At 34.9% G+C, this 16577-nt stretch overlaps 1 protein-coding gene across 1 annotated transcript; it reads right to left on the reverse strand.

Moving 5' to 3' along the window:
- Window positions 1-1691: 1691 nt before the first annotated feature.
- LOC110694829 lies at window positions 1692-16568 on the reverse strand. Its single transcript, XM_021871997.1, has 5 exons — window positions 16413-16568; window positions 14986-16099; window positions 8954-9331; window positions 2234-2344; window positions 1692-2115 (listed from the first exon to the last, which is right to left on the reverse strand). Coding segments are annotated over exons 2-4 (1425 nt in total). The 5' UTR covers window positions 16031-16099; window positions 16413-16568; the 3' UTR covers window positions 1692-2115; window positions 2234-2342.
- Window positions 16569-16577: the final 9 nt, after the last annotated feature.

Raw genomic sequence — 16577 nt, forward strand, 5'->3', positions numbered from 1 at the left:
CGGTCATGATGGCCACTCCGTCCATTCACAGTTTGAGTTCGGCCAGAGTAGCGGTGGAGGTGATCCTACATCACCCAGAGTCGCAGAAGATTACATCATCCATTGTTCTACGCCCACCCCTACCCAAGAGGACTCATTGTCCAGCCAACAGACTCTGCCACCACCCTGAGACACATTCACCACCATTACTGATCACAGGCGTCGTCGTCTCGGAGGGACGACAGACAGGATAGAGAATTGTTACCCCGAATAAATGAGTCAAGATAGTATTGCCTGATTTATTGGCCGTAGCCGGATTTTCTAGAATGATGTATATAACACTTACATTATTAATATAATAAATGCTTTTTGAATGAACCTGTGTGTCGTTTGATGTTTAATTTCCTTATTTGTCCAAATCGGACTTACGTCAGTCAAAATAGATCGTTCTAGGCTGATATATATCAAACACAAGACATTTGGGCTCCATAATGAGAAACGGAGTAGGAGCGATGGCTGGTGGTGGTTAATGTGGTGGTTGTAGTGTTGTTGGGGGTGTTTGGAGTGTTCTGAAGTGCTTAAGCATGGACGAAAGTCCCGGGAGGTGGTGGTTGGTGGTGGTAAGGTTAGGGTTGATGGTGGGGGTGGTTGTAGTGCTATTGGGGGTGGTTGGAGTGTTGTGAAGTGCCTAAGGGTGGTCGAAAGTGGCGGGAGGTGGTGGTTGGTGGTGGTCGACGGTGGTGGGACAGTTGGGGTTGGTGGTGGGGGTGGTGTGATGGGGGCAGAATTTGGAGTGGGGAGGTTGCTGGTTGCCGCAATCCAGCAGAAAAAACGCTGTCTGGGACAGCGTTTTATGTACAAAAAACAATTGCACATAAAATGCTGTCCCAGGCAGCGTTTAATTTAGTACAAGTTTTATGTGTATTTGATTTTTATTTTTAATTTTTTTAAAAATCAGAAATTACAAAATTTTAAACAAAAAGTTAACAAGTAACAACGTTGTCCGAGATTTTGTACTTAATTTTTTTTTTTAAAAAAAAAAACTAGGGTATAAAACGCTGTCCGAGACAACATTTTACCCCAAAAGCTTAGTTTGGTAAATAGTTTGGCCACAATTCCACTTTGCAAAATACTTTGGTAATGAAGCTTAGATTGGATAAAAATCCTTCAAATTCACTATAGGAAGCAATACCATCTTACCACAAAAAATGAACTACGATTTCATGGTCCCAAAGTTCTTAACAAACTACATTAGCATAGCATATCCTATATTCAACCCAAGATATCTCAAAACGTGCAAACCTCTACCATTTAGGAAGAAAAATATTCAAGAATACAAGTCCAAAAGTATTATATCCAAAACAAGAACAAAACAAACACACAATGCGAATTCGCCTTGATAGAAACAAAAATCTTTTTAGAGTTTTTCAAAATAAATAACATGCAAATGCATATACAAGGTTTATAATCCTCCCTAGATCCAAACAAAATTTATAATCACTTAACAAACCTAAATACAAGTATAGAGGTAAGTCAAGGGTCAAACCACTAGAAACGGTTATGTTTAAGTGCTTTCAATCAATGCCTAAGCTAGGTCGAAGTCGAAGGTGAGAAAAGACTATACAACTACTAAAACAAACAAAAATCAAACAAATGAAACACTAGGGAATGGGGATCAACGAGTAATCATGACAATTGCAACAACTTGGGAATGTTAAATTAATCAATGGTTGCGAAGACTAATGATAAGAGCTATAAATTGGAATCAAAGACCTATCTCTTAATCGTTAAGCTAGGTTTCCTCTATAAATAACAAACTAGGAGAATCACAATTCAAACCAATCAACAACTGCAAATCCATAAATGACACTCATCACCAATGCAACAAAATAGAAGTAGAAGCCTCATCACACGTATTGTATCATGAAACAGTGAGAGACCAATAGCTAACTTATCAATTACCAACTTTTATAGATAATTTTACATTAACATCCCGCTGAAATGGGCAGGAGTAGGGCAAGAAGGAGCATGATATGATACTACTAAAACTGGCATGAGATCTGCTGGGATCTGAAGTTAGCTGCTATTGGCCCAGATATCAGAAGAATTCATCAAATTCAGTGCCACCAAGATTTGCTACAAAGAACACAAGTGAAGAATACTCCATTCAGTCACCAAGACTTAATACAACAGATCACTCACAACAAAAAGTAAAAACGAAAGATTCGAATAAGGAAGCAGAGCAGGCACTTACCAGTTGCCAGTGGCCAAGAAGATAAGCTGCCGCATCATGGTAGACAACATGGAGATGTTTTTCCACGCAAAGAGAAGATCTATGACCAAACCAGGCTACCTTTTGAGTATCCTGCAGATCATAAAGACACTTATCGGTGCCCAAAAATTACACTGAAAAACATGGGTAAGTCTGAGACAGGCCTAAAGTCAAGCTGGTACAACTCACCTGTAGACCATTTAGGACTTGATCCTGGCCTAGTCCATATTTGGACTATCATGAGCTCATGGCCACCATGGACTAAAACCAAGCCTTTTTAAAAATTTAAAAAACAAAACAGAGAATAAAAAAAAAGGAAAAGGAAGGTTAAGCACTAATAGGATCTGTGTCAGGCCCGTGCCATTTCTGTACTGATTCCACCTTTAGAACACAGCTAGTCTGTTCTGGGGTGGACAGGACTGGCCTAAACTCAACCTGAACCAATCTAGCAGCCACCTCTAAATAATAAGTTGGATTACTAAAAAATTTAAAGTAAAGGAACCAAGCCAAGCCACACCAAGTATTGGTGTATGCGATCTATACCCTGAAGCATCTAGTGTTAGGCAAAACTCATACTGAGCTATCAAGCTAATTTCTTCAAGTTATTTAAAATCTCTTAGCATATGGACAAAGTTTAATTATTTAACAGGAGTAGTATTAGCGAAAAGGTATTTTAGACATATGATAGGCATGCACCACATATATCTAATATCTGGAAAATACTACCGAAGGAGGGAAAGCCAACATAGTTTTATAGTATACGGAAAGAAGTTGAAGTCATAAGGTAGCAAAACTTTTCAGAATAGCTTTAACACAGAATAACTGCAAATACTTGTCACTCCTAAAAAGAATGTTACACAGGTGCATGATTAATACTTCGTATTACATTTGAGTCAGATATGAGAACATTGAAACAATTGATAGGGTCTGAACATAACTAATCTCCTGCATTTTACAATGGAATATATTAAAAATCACATTTAACATGTTTCTTTATTCTTTTGCTTATATTTTAAGATAAATCTTTATTGTCTCAATTGCAGTGATAGTGCTTGCAGGATAAAGAGTTAATGTATATGTTGATGCTCTTTATACATAAAATATCTAATGACCACCCAGGAGGTGATCTAAGCAAGTGATTTAGTTTCAAACCTCAAACAATTAGTACATTTTATGTTAAAATCAAGATGACTGTCACTGAGAAGGCACACTTTAAAGCATCCTAAAATACTTGTAGTTCAAAATAAAAAATGAATTTTTGGCTGTACATAAACAGATGAAAAGATGGAGAAAATAAAATCACAAGCACATTTACTATTACTACCAATAAGTTATGGCCTAAAAGGCTACAAGTACCCACAGAAAAACGAGCACAACAGTTAATAGGTATTCTTCCAATTCAAGAAAGATTCCCAAAGACTTCAAAAGATACATCCTTACCACATGAAGTTTCCTAATAGTCATCCCGGTTCTCACCAGCCTCACCACTAGTTATTTACACTCGTTCCGTCCCCAAATAAATGTCTCATTTCACCAAATTTATGTCTTTATATAAAAGTCTCATTTCATCTTTATCAATTTACTCCATCTGTTTTTAAATAAGTGCATCACTTCCTTAAACGGAAATATCCATATATAATTTATTATCTCTCATCTCCACTAACCCCACTTGTTCTTGTGCGAATAAAATATTCACTCATTTACTCTTTATTAACATGTTATATTTTTAAATCCACCCACTAGCACACTACCAAAAAAAGGACACTATAAAATCATTTACTAATATCACATGCATAACACTTAAATATATTTAATACGAAGTAAATAGTATAATTTTACTTCGTATATCATATCATCTATAACTATTATATGAAAACACACACCATATATATACACCACATGTCCACATGTCCTTTTTTCACCCTTTGAATTTTTTGTTATAAGTTTTTTCTTTTAGAATTTATGGAAAAAACTTTCACATTTCCTCTTGCCTTAACACTCTAGCTTTCCCTATTATTCAACATTTAAATCCTTTCAACATTCTTCATTAATTGTATTCATTTCCCTATTTCATACAAGTAATTCGTTTTTTCCCCCACTCCTTAACTTTCATTAAATTAATTGATAGATTTTCAATCACAAACAGTTACAACATTTTTCCTAAAATATTCATATTAATTTTCCTATATATCGCCTGCACATGCACGGGCCAAAAGGCTAGTTTATAATAAAGCAACAAATCGCAAATATCTCAACGTTTTAAGTGTCCCCTCCCCTATCCTCCCCTCTCTTCTTTCTAGGGTTTTTATTAATTTTTGGCCTAAGGAAATTAAACTATTTCCAACTCTTACTCTTGTTCCTCCATATCATTTCAATTTAGGTTTCAATAAATCTACACACATAGTGGAGATGTTCGCTCGTTACCCTATGGTGGAGTAGTTAATCTTTGTTGGTTTATTTTTTTTATTTTTTTTGGCTTATTAAAAAAAAAAGTAATCATCTTTTGCCCTATTTTTAGTTCTTTGGTATTGATTTGTTCGAAATCGTAATGGTTATCAAATTTTCAAATACATTCAAGTGAATCAGATAAAAATCATCCTTACGTAGCTTACGGCTAAAACAAATCGTTAGGCCGTCTCTTCAAAAAGACCGTATATTCCAGCGATGTCTGTGATGGATGTACCATATTCCAAGATCTATACAACGATCATAGCTTTGATGAAGGAAACATTTGTTTTATTTTTATTTTTTTATGTATTTGTTAATTTAGATTTCATTCGTAGATTTCATGACTTTTTATTAATGAATAGATTTTGTTAATAAATAAACATTTTTGTGAAGTGGGTGAACAAGAAAGGAATGGATAGTCAATTGAATAATAGTCCATCTGTTTTAGAATAATTAACACAGTCAAACTTTGTACACATGTCGATGTAATAGTTTGACCTAATTTTCATATAATTAACTATCAATAGAAATTATTTTAAAAAAACAATAATAAATAAATAAAAAAGGTTATATTATGAAACCTTGTATTAATATATACCTCACAACCTATTTCATGATAAAATATGTATTTATTGCGTTTATAAAAAAACTATAGTCAAACTTAATACATGAATAGTAAAAAAAATTCCAACGAGCCAGTGTGGGAAACTGGGACGAAGGGAGTAAGGTTTCGAATATAGTACCTATTATAGTTGATGGATGGAAATATAATTTTTTGGGAGCTTTTGTAATAAAATATCAAATTGTTGTAAACAAAGACATAAAATAGGTTAGAAAACCACGTATTCATCCCTTTAGCAAAAAAAATCTAGAACTCCCATTTTAAAATTATCTTTGAATTCAATTCTTTCATTGGAAAAGGTGTATATTTTATTATGGGCTATGTGACTACTACTAGATTATCTCTAAAGATAGATGGGTCTCCTCACAAATACTTAGAATCTAAGAGAGGATTCAAACAAGGTGATCCTCTCTCGCTCCTCTTTGTAGTATGTATTGGAGGTGAGAAAAAAATTAAGGTGCCTAGAAACTATAGCTACGAGCCTACTAATAACGGGTAATACAATTGGGAACATCTTGCAAAACTTTTAGTTCCGGCTCTCAAAATTTGAAATCAAGCGATTCAAACCTATTGGGTACTTCTTTAACACAAGTTCCAATACTAGGTACCTAGCCATATAGAAATGTTATTTTAGCTCTAATCATAAATCAATCCAATCCCCCTTTGGAGAAAAAAAAAAAAGGAAGAATAACAATTAAAGCCAAATCATAAAACCATCTAAGGTCAAAGCATATAATACATTTTTTAACTAAAAAAAAAAAAAAGAGAAATTTGATAGCAGTTTATTCCAGTACTTAGTTTTAAGATAAATGTAGTGTTTCCCCTTTATTGGAAGTTGCATAATAAGTGCACGATCACTACTTATGGAAATGATATCTCTCTATCTATCTCATCATCACATGGGACCACATTTTTATCGTTAAATTCTCTACAAAAAAAAATTGTACTTCTCCTACATGTTGCACTTACAAAAAACAATGGAGGAATTATATGAAATGCTTGGGCAGTACCTAGTGGTTCCGCCATTCTGGTTCAGATTTTAAGAAACCTATTGCAACTGGTTCTGGTTATGGAATTTTTACAAGGGAACCTATAAGTATGGAGTAACTTAAGATTCTAAGGAAGGTGAGGGTATGCATGGGTTTAAGTGGTTCAAGTAAGCTTATTCGTTTACACTTTGCTGATGCTATGATCAAATTTAATAAGAGAGATTTTTTACAAAATCCATATGTTGCTTTAAGGGTACAAGTTTTTCTCCCAAATATGTGTTAAGAGCAAATATTAGAATTTTGTTATGTATTGTGCTAGGATGATCAGGTATAGAAAATTATAGATTTTTCAGGTTTAGTTGAAGGAAACTTCACCCTGCCTATCTTTTTTAAAACTCTGATTGTGAGTGATTGATAAGATGCTGGCTAGAATCCATAATGGAGTCCAAGACGATTTTTCCTTTCCAGAATGGTTGCAACTTAATAACCGGATCCATGCAAACTGGGCTTAGGTATTTGTATTGCCAAAAAAGGTTCTTAAAACAACTGAGTCTAGTGGTAAACCCAACTAGCACTTTGGGGAAGGGGATTCTCTTACCCTTTCCTCCCACTTACATAAGGCAAGTAACTCAGATGAGTTGACCTATGCGAAATTCTTCATGGCGTCTTCTGCTTACCTACCCCACTAAAAATGGGTGCTGATTTTAGCTCCAAACTAGAGTATATAGCATGGGGAAAGGTGTGTATTGCAACGAGGGAGGAAGGCTTGGGAGCGAGGAATGTGTAAGACATTTGGCTAAGTTTGGGATGTTCCTAATAAAACACACTTTATGTGGGTGAAGTGCGTTAATGCCATTTATATCAAAGAGGGCACAGGGTGAAGTGCGTTAATGCCAATCAAATATGGCACTGGTAGCTCTACCAAGGCACTAGAGTTGGCACCTTAGGCCTGCCATGCACAAAGACCTACAAAAGAAGTGCACCTATGCGTTTTTTCATAGACTTCTTTTTGTGCCTTTGCGCCTTATATTGTGCCTTGTGTTGTGAGGTGTTAAAAGCTTAAGTGTAAGATGATTTTTAAGATCCCAAATGACTTTGCAATGGTTAAATTTACTTAAATACTAGAGGAGAGAAACCCCATATCCCCAATTCCATTTGAAGAAACCTAGTAATCAATCACATGGGTCTTTCCCCTGTTTTGAAAATTCTTATTTTAAGATTTATTTGATAATTACATCGTTCTTTTTAAGCTGATGAATTTCTTTTATCATGGTTGCCAAAGCAATTCAACAATTAATATCTATATATATCAATAAAGTAAAAATCATGAAAAGTTGATAAATTTGAAAATAAACATTGAAACAAATCTAACAAGACCCCACAGATGACTATGTTTTGTCATAGTTATAAATCACATAAGATAGTTAAACTACAGTTTGTAAATAGTGTCAAAAAGCAAAATGTGTCGGACTAAAAAAGACCAATGGAAGTAGAAATTAAATCTTTTTTATATAATAAAGTACCCCTCACCTAGAAAAGGCGCGCGCCTTTGCCTTGCGCCTAGGCTCCAAGGACTCTTGTGTGCCTTGGTGCGCCTCGCGCCCTTTATAACTAAGTTTGGTGATATTATTTGCTTACTCTAAATAACTTACTAAAAATAAATAAAATAAAAAATTAATAAAAAGTGTAGTCATTTATTTAAATCACTTTTCTACACCGGCACGTTGAAGTAAAAAAATTAAAAAAATAATAGTTAAAGAGAGAAATAAAGAAGAAGAATTTCTAATTTTCTTAATATTCTATTCCTTTGTAGTTCCGCTAAACCAAATCGGAAACCCACATGTTTAAATTGTATCTCTTTAACATATACTTCCCCCGTTCCCAAATATTGCAACAAGGGGGAAAGACAAGAAAGATTAGATGATGAGAGAAATAGAGAGAAATAAAGATAGGAACCCATGTGATGAGGAGAAATAAAGAGAAAGCATGTACATATATGGTAATGTTGCAATATTTGTGAAACTTTCTAAAATGGTAATTGTTGTAATATTAGGGGAACGGAGGAAGTATAACACTAAGTATCTATATAACTATAAGTAAAAACTACAGAGGGGTTCGTATTTCGCTATGAGATATGGTAACGGATTTCGGATTAATAGAATAATGAACAAAAATTAATTATTACTCATTAAATTAATTTTTTTAAAAGCTTTGTTCCAAATAAATATCAAATCATCCATTGAACGGGTGCTATACCAGTCTATCTCTATAGGATATTTAAAGTGCAACTTTTATATAAGTAGTGCCCATGGCCACAAGCTATCAACACTCCATATGCAAGGACACAAAATTCCAGGATATACTTCTGTTACAAACAGCATACAATAACAATCTCCTATGAATCAACAATGGCAGTTGAAGGTGTTCAGTTTTAATTATCTGTTGTGAAAGGCTGCAAATCACCAACATATACCTTGATTGCCTTCCTAGTTAAGTCTTACTTTAGACATGACTGTTGTATGGAGAAAATAACTTAAGTTAAATATACTTTTTTTATTTTTACTCGTATGCATTTAATATAAACAAAATTTAAATTGTTCAAAAGCAGTGAACTTGTAAAAGTGAGATAATTGCTACACTTACAGTGGCCAGAATGTTGAGTTGACTGCCCAGGATCTATGAGACTTAGCTCCATGTCATGCGTTATTGTCCAACCAGGTTCATAAGCTTCAAGAAAACCTATCTTTGCTTTGTTAGGCAGATCATGAGGATGAACAAATGGGACCCCTGGAGGCCACCCAATCTCCATTCTTATATTAGCACAAGGGCTGTCGAGTGAATGAATATGACTTTCACACTCTTTCAGGCTGCAGAATCTCAGCTTGATGCCCTTCTTATCTGCAATGTCTTGAACTCTCTCTTTGAGAACTCTTTGTGCCTCAAGCCTTAACCTCTTAGAAGGTGGCAATGGTTTGCACTTTGTGTCATTCTTCCTTCTCTTAATTAAAGGCTTCATTGATCCTGCACCAGCATGTCATCCATCCAAGAACCTGCTGTTATAAACTGCTCACTAAAAGGTAATTTGGAGTGTTGGGGGAGGGGAGGGGAGGGGTGGGGTTTAAGTTCTCATGAAGGAAGAAGCAAGAACATTAAAGAATATATAGAGGAATGCTATTTTCCGACAAACATCTCAAGTTTAACATGATACCATCTGTTTCTTTTGCTAAAATCACATACCAGCTGAAACAATCATGATATGGAGATGTCTAAATTTTTTAAGCAGATCAGACAAATTAATATTCATTGTAGACTAATAGAGCAATGCTGCAGATTCCAGGCTGGCAACCCTATTATTGCTGCAACAAGGTTGGCGCTAGTAACTTGTGGTAAAAAGGGATGTGGGGAAGAAGTTGGTGAATAAGGGATCTTTTGAAAATCAAGGATAATGGATTAAGCCTAAAGAGTAGTATGATTGAGGCATAAGAGGAAGTATGTGCTGAAATATCGGGAAGGCTCAAGGGATATTTACTTACAAAGATTTTGGACCTGTTCCCCAAATAAAGCAATTTTGCTTGGAGATAGCTCAGCTACGAATTCTCGGCTTTTCCTAGTATTTAATTACTTGATTTTGACCACTATCTTGTAATCCAAGGGTTTATTAATTTATCTAGGGCTTTACTTTATTCACTTGTACCTCTTCATATAAGATTCTCTTAGGTTGTAGAAGTAGATTTTTTGATATGTTATGAATTGATGAGATTTTCTCCCTTACTACAACTTTGTGAGCATTTCTTTATGAAATAACTAAATATTTGTGATTAATCAATCTGTAATCAAGCTTTGTGTGAGATTAGTGATTGTAACCTTATTCTCTTTGAACGTTGTGATGGTTGACACAAGTTCGCTTATGGGCATCATGGTCTTTTGTCAAGAAAAACTTCCCAAAATAAGAAATGGTGTAATTACTATGATATTCCCAATAAGGAATATGGTGCAGCAATTTTCTCAATAGGGGAAGTACTTTGACTTTTTATTTTTATTTAATTACCTATAAAGGAATTGTATACACAGTGTTCTAGAAATCAAAGAGCTTATCTCCTTATCACTTAGTTTTATACTCCCTCTATTTCGTAATAATCGCAATAGTAGGTCTTGCACAAAGTTTTAGGAAATATATAGGGTAGGGATTATTGAATGAATTTTAAAATATAAAGTATAGTAAGTGAGGATATATTTAATTGTTAGTAGGAGAGGTTTTTTCTGCAAATATTCAATTTTATTTTTAGTTTTATCAATGAGGTTAGTAGGAGAGAGAAATAATAATATATGTATGAAAGTTTAGTAAGTGAGATAGAGAAATAACAAAATAGTAGTGGATCCTTACCAAATTAGGAAGTGTTGCAATTACTATGAAGCAGAGGTGAAAGAAAAGTGTTGCGATTATTACGAAACGGAGGGAGTAATACTTATGTATAAGTTTAGACCGTAACTAAATGTTTTCTAAACGTTGATCCTTCTTCCATTGTCTATGACAAAGATAAATTTTTTCTTCCATTTTCCCTGAAGAGTTATTCAGACTTCAGGGAACCCACAAGAAGCACAGCTTAACATCCGTAGACCAAAGGACAAATGAGGTTGTTAACAAAGGGTTGGAATCATGTTTGCGATGTTTTGTGAATAGGAAACCCATCAGCTGGGCTTGTTGGTCCCATGGGCAACACACTGCACTCCATTCAAGGCTCTCTATGGGAGAGACCCTCCACACTTGATCAGGTTTGCTGCTGGCAGCACTTTCCTTTCATCTCTAGAGGAACAGTTACAGGTACGGGATGCTATTTTGGATGACCTAAAGTATCATCTGCAAGCTCAGGTGTTCATGCAGCAATATGAGAATAAGGCAAGAAGAGATGGGCTACTTGAGGTAGGTGACTTGGTCTATCTCAAGTTCCCGCCTTATAGGCAGGAGGCAGGTGAGAAGCTGTCCCCTCAATTCTATGGTCCGTACCCACTGCTACAACTCACTGGGAAAGTATTATATAAGTCGCAATTACCCCCACATGCTAAAATCCACCCAGTTTTTCACATTTCTCAACAGAAAAAGGCAGTGGAAACTGGGCTGCAACCCAGCCATCTGCCTAATTAGCTCACTTCTGATGACACCAGGAGAGAGGAGTTCTCAGCAGCCATAGAAGTTCTGATCAAGTGGAAAGAACTGCAAGATTTTGAGTCTACATTGGAGGAATATGATGAAATTGACGGCAGATTTCCCCTCATCCACCTTGAGGACAAGGTGCTTCTTTGGGAGGGGGGGAATTGCAAGATATCAGCCCAGTGCGTTTCACATATGCTCAAAGAAGGCCCAAAATGAGGTCTGGAAACTGATAATGAGCTGGAAGTTAATTGATGGAGTCAGCTGTGGAGGGGCAAATGAGTAATTCAGGGGCTAGTTTGTTATTTGGTTTGTTATTACTTGTTTTATGTGCTGAGTTTGTCAGCAAGAAGTTTGTTGGTTCGTTTTTGTAATAAATAGAGAAGTTGTAGGGAGGGAAAGGCATCAGAAAAATATAGTGGAGTCAATTCCTTGGGAGGGAATCCTTTCCTCTCGAATGAAAGGAATTGTATTGTTGATTACTCTCATCTGCAATACAATCTATCAATTTGGGGTGTCATTTTCTTTCTGCTTTGCTTAGAATTCTGTCTGTACTGATTCCTAGCAAAAATTTACCCTTGTAATTAAACAAACTATAACCAAACTTCGTGTGAGATTAGCTATTGAAACCTAGTATTCTTCAAATTTTGTGATTGTTGAGACAAGATTTACCATTTTTGCTCGCTCATGTTATCATTTTATGATTTTAATCCTTGAAAACAAAAGTCAAACAACTTTATAATATGTTAATTAATTTGTTGATGATTTCAAATCAAAATAGTAGGTTATTGACATAGAAAAAGATCCTTAGTTAATTTTTAAATATTTGAATTTCACTCTTTAGTTTTCTCTTTAACTCATTTCTGTTTCTCTTTCTCTTTCTCTCTTCTCTTAAATTTACCTAAAGCTTTTACCTTTAGTTTCATAAAGTTTACAACTTTCATCTTTTTCTACCAAGCTGTAATTTCTAAATTCCATAGTAATATAGAAGATAGATATGTGTATAGAAATGACTTAATGAAGATCTAAGGCGCAAAACATAGAAAGAAAGGCTGATAAAATTCTTAGAGCATTAGAGGACAAAAGCTTATGGGAAAGCTTTAGAAGAATGGGACAAGTAAAGGTGAACACTTTAAGGATTCCTCATAGTGATCATTAGTATATTACATCAAGTTCAAGCAACCAAATTTTAAAGGTAATCTCGATCTTAATCAATTTTTTCATGGAGTTAGGAGTCTAGATAATAGCCATCATTGGAAAATTAAAAACAAAAAAAATGCTTCTTTATGCTATGATAACCTAAGAAATCCTAGGATGAAAGAAAGACCAAAATTATTAAGAACTTAGAGAAACATAAGCATAAGGCCATTGTGCAATTGTGCCTATATACTATTTGCATAGATTGAATGCCCTTGAGCAAGGGTCAATTGGTTGTGAACTACACTAGGAAGATTAAAAGGCTTTCTATTAAATATGACATTAATGAGACCCCAAAACATCACTACTAGATATATTGGACAGAATAAGATGGAACTTAGCCAAAAGGTGGAAGTTCATGGTCATGAAACTTTTAATCTTTGTTGTGCAAAAATGTGTTAAATGTGTGAAGCATGATAAGACCAAAACCCCTTAAAAATCCACATTGAATGGAGAATCTTCATTATAGGAGAATGAGAATAACATGGTTGTTATGCTGATCGAATGGAGAATCTTCATTAAAGGGTTTAATAGCTCTAAGTCTTAAAGGAAATGATTCCATGATATGGCAATGCTACAAAAATCCCTAATGCCAAAAAAGATAGTATTTATCTATTGAAAGGTTCAACAAGAAGAACAAGATATTAAGAAAGAGGTTAATTGGAACCCTTTGAAGAGTTGGTCATTCAAGCCAATGTGGATCTGCTACTCTTCATTTTGATAAGTATGTCGACGAAGAAGAGTAGGACAACCTTATTTGTACACACAACATCAATGGGTAGAAAAGAATGTAACAAGGAAGTTGTGATCAATCACAAGAACAATCACTTGATTGTTGTTTCATATGACAATATCAAAGCTTCTTTGATTGTATGCCACAAACTAGGTATCATTAATTCCCTTGCCTCAATCAATGAGCTTGTACGTGTTTAGGCTCCAAACAAAGCATGATTAGTGAGGAAAAAACAAATGAATACTTTGTAGCTTTCTTTGTTCGGTTGCATTAGTAGTCCTTATGCTTCTTGTGGAGTGAATGAAACAAGTAGTGTTTAAGCATTCCCATGCATGTAAAGTTGGTTATGATCTTGTCCAATATGGTAATTGGTCCTTGTTACTTGGATTCCACAACGAAGTATTTTTCCCTTCGTGCTTCGGGCTAGTTTGATACACATACACTCATCGAGTTTGTGGTTAGGACATTTAACCGTGTGGGTGGATATGTTAAATGAATATAAGTTGTTGATTAAAGTTTTATGGTTCTCAATAACTATGTCAAATTGGACATGTTGTGTAAAGGTTTTGTAGTCACTTCATGATGTCAATTCCATTTAAGAAAGATACTTAGCGATATAAGTTCAGGTCATACTTTATCGTTTTATGTGTGACATTTTATTACTAAATATCTTTAATTTTGTAATAATTTTTTTTTTTTTTTAAAATAACATATTCCGATAATACACATTATTACAAATTCAATAAGACCCCATTTGATATATTTTTTCCTAAAAGATCAACATATATATAAGGTCAAACAATCAAATCAGATTAGAAAAATAATTAAGCAAAAATAAGGTGAGCTAAGCTTATCCTAATATGATTAATCAATAAAATATCAAATTTTGGGTGAAATTTATGATTATTGAGATTTAACCCTATTCTTTTCAAACTTTGTGGTAATTGAGGCAAGATTTACCCATTTTCTACTTTTTTATTTCCCCCTTATAGCACAAAAACCCTAAATTAGTCTCTCCAAAAGTGAGCAATTTCAACATGTATTGATTTAATTGTTGATGGTATAAACATCACATACTCCCATGTATTACCAAAATAAAAATATGGCTTTATTTCTTACATCCCCTTACTTTTTACTCTCTCTCTTAACCACTTGTTTTATAACTTTCCTGGAAATAAATCTACTCCTACTGTCCCATAATACTTGGGACGTTGGGGTGGACATGTAGTTTAAGAAAACTACAATTGGGTTCATTTAAAACATTTATTTAGTGTATAAAAGATTCTCTTTTGTATTTTTATATTGTAAGAAAACAAAAAGTGAGGGAGGTGGGGGTAGTGAGGAGAGAGAAAATGTAGGATTTAATTGGGTTTTGGGATTTGTGGCCCCAAAGAGAGTATAGGAAAATATTTTTTTATAAGTGGTCACATTCCATATCTAGTAACGTGTCAAGTATTTTGGGACGGACGAAAATGGAAAACGTGTCAACTATTGTGGGACAGAGGGTGTATATAGTAATTGAGTCAAACTTTCGGGAAAGCTATAATACTAGAAATCATGAATGCCATATACTGGATATTAAATCAGAATAATTACCGTCATGCGCATGTGGGAAATTAAAACTTGGCACACTTTGTCGGTTAACATGATTATCGGTAGGATGTGGTCTTTGCATAAAATCATCTACTGGTATCGGAAGCTGAAACTGTGCTTCAACTCCATGACCAGCAGCTCTCATCTCTGAACAACTAAGATTGGTCATTGATTTTGGCATAAGTTTAAATGTTACAGAACATCGCCCATGAATGTTACTCTGGGGATTATTGATTTCAATCCTATGAAGTGCAGGGTTGATGTAACCAGCAGTTGCCTGATACAATGCTAGTCCAGGATAAATCACTGCTTCTTGTGGACCAAGATCTCCATCCACAAGAATCCATTGACCCTGGAAATCCCTTATATGCAAACCTGCCTTATCTGACTTCACAATAGATATTAAACTCTTGTCTGCGGGATGTTCATGCTCAGAAAACATGATCAAACTACCATCTTCTTGGCTTGTCAAATTATGATGTTGTGCTCCGTGAAATGTAGGCCTAGCTTGACAGCAGACAGACAGGACGGAGGAGGATACTTCTCTGCTTCTCAGAGGTACATTATCAAGAATCTCAGTAAAAGGTGAGCTGCGCAAGCTCAAATTAAAGCTTATGGCATCTAATATTTCTCTAGCTGCTTTTCCTAGCAGCGCAAAAATATCAACCAAACCAGCTGGAGAAAAATCAATTTCGTTTCCTAATTCTGTCGGTGTCAACCCTGGTCGAAAGTCATAACTTTCTTGCCAGAGCTGAGGATCTGCATAATAACCAGATGTTTTGCACCACTCTCTAGACTCATTGGTATGAATCATATCTTCAGAGGGATATGAAGGTCTATGGTGAAAGTAGAGACGCGCAGATTCCATACAAGATCGTAATAGAGCACCATCCCCAACAGGGAGCTGAACAATGGCAGCAGAATACTGGGCTAATGACTGACATAAAGTCGATACGGATACTTTGTAGGAATCAGAAGGAAGGCCTTCTTTGGCTACAAGATCAGAAAGCTTTACGCGGCCCAATGTTGGCAGGCCATTGCCTGCCATTAACCAGATGCCAAATACGAAATTCAGCAGGGAGATGATAAATTAACAGAATTTTCTTGATAGCAAGCACTGCAACAATTAAAAAAAAAAAAAAAAAAAAAAAGCATTAGACTAAATTCATCAAACAGTCCCATAATCATAGTTCAGTTCTAACACTCAAGGGTTTTGCAACACATTAGCACAAATTTGACTCAATAATCCAGCTAAATTCTTGTTGATCACGAATAAAAATATACGATTAGCAAAATTCTAGCTTTTCAATGATTAAAATATAACCTATAGTTCAATAATTCACCTTATAAGAACCCTAAATTGAATTAAATTAAAATTTTAACTCTAGATTGTGAAAATGTTATTCGATGAATTAGGAAAAACATCTTACCAGCGGTTCAGTGAAGGAGAGAAATCTCACAAGCCGCTTCAATGGAGAATTCAGTGTAGTTGCTTCAATGGAAGAAAGACAGGGAGGGGTGCTATATTTTAATTTTTTTTTTTTTTTTTTTTTGTTTCACAAGTACGAGTACAAAATAATTTAAAGGCAGGATTT

Source organism: Chenopodium quinoa, unplaced genomic scaffold (assembly GCF_001683475.1).
Source record: "Chenopodium quinoa cultivar QQ74 unplaced genomic scaffold, ASM168347v1, whole genome shotgun sequence".
NCBI classification, from domain to species: domain Eukaryota; kingdom Viridiplantae; phylum Streptophyta; class Magnoliopsida; order Caryophyllales; family Amaranthaceae; genus Chenopodium; species Chenopodium quinoa.

Coding starts and splice junctions, on each gene's coding strand:
- LOC110694829 (XM_021871997.1), bottom strand. CDS start 16,030: ATGGCAGGCAATGGCCTGCCAACATTGGGCCGCGTAAAGCTTTCTGAT. Junction 9,332..14,985: donor TTTCCCACATGCGCATGACG/GTAATTATTCTG, acceptor ATGCTGGTGCAG/GATCAATGAAGCCTTTAATT.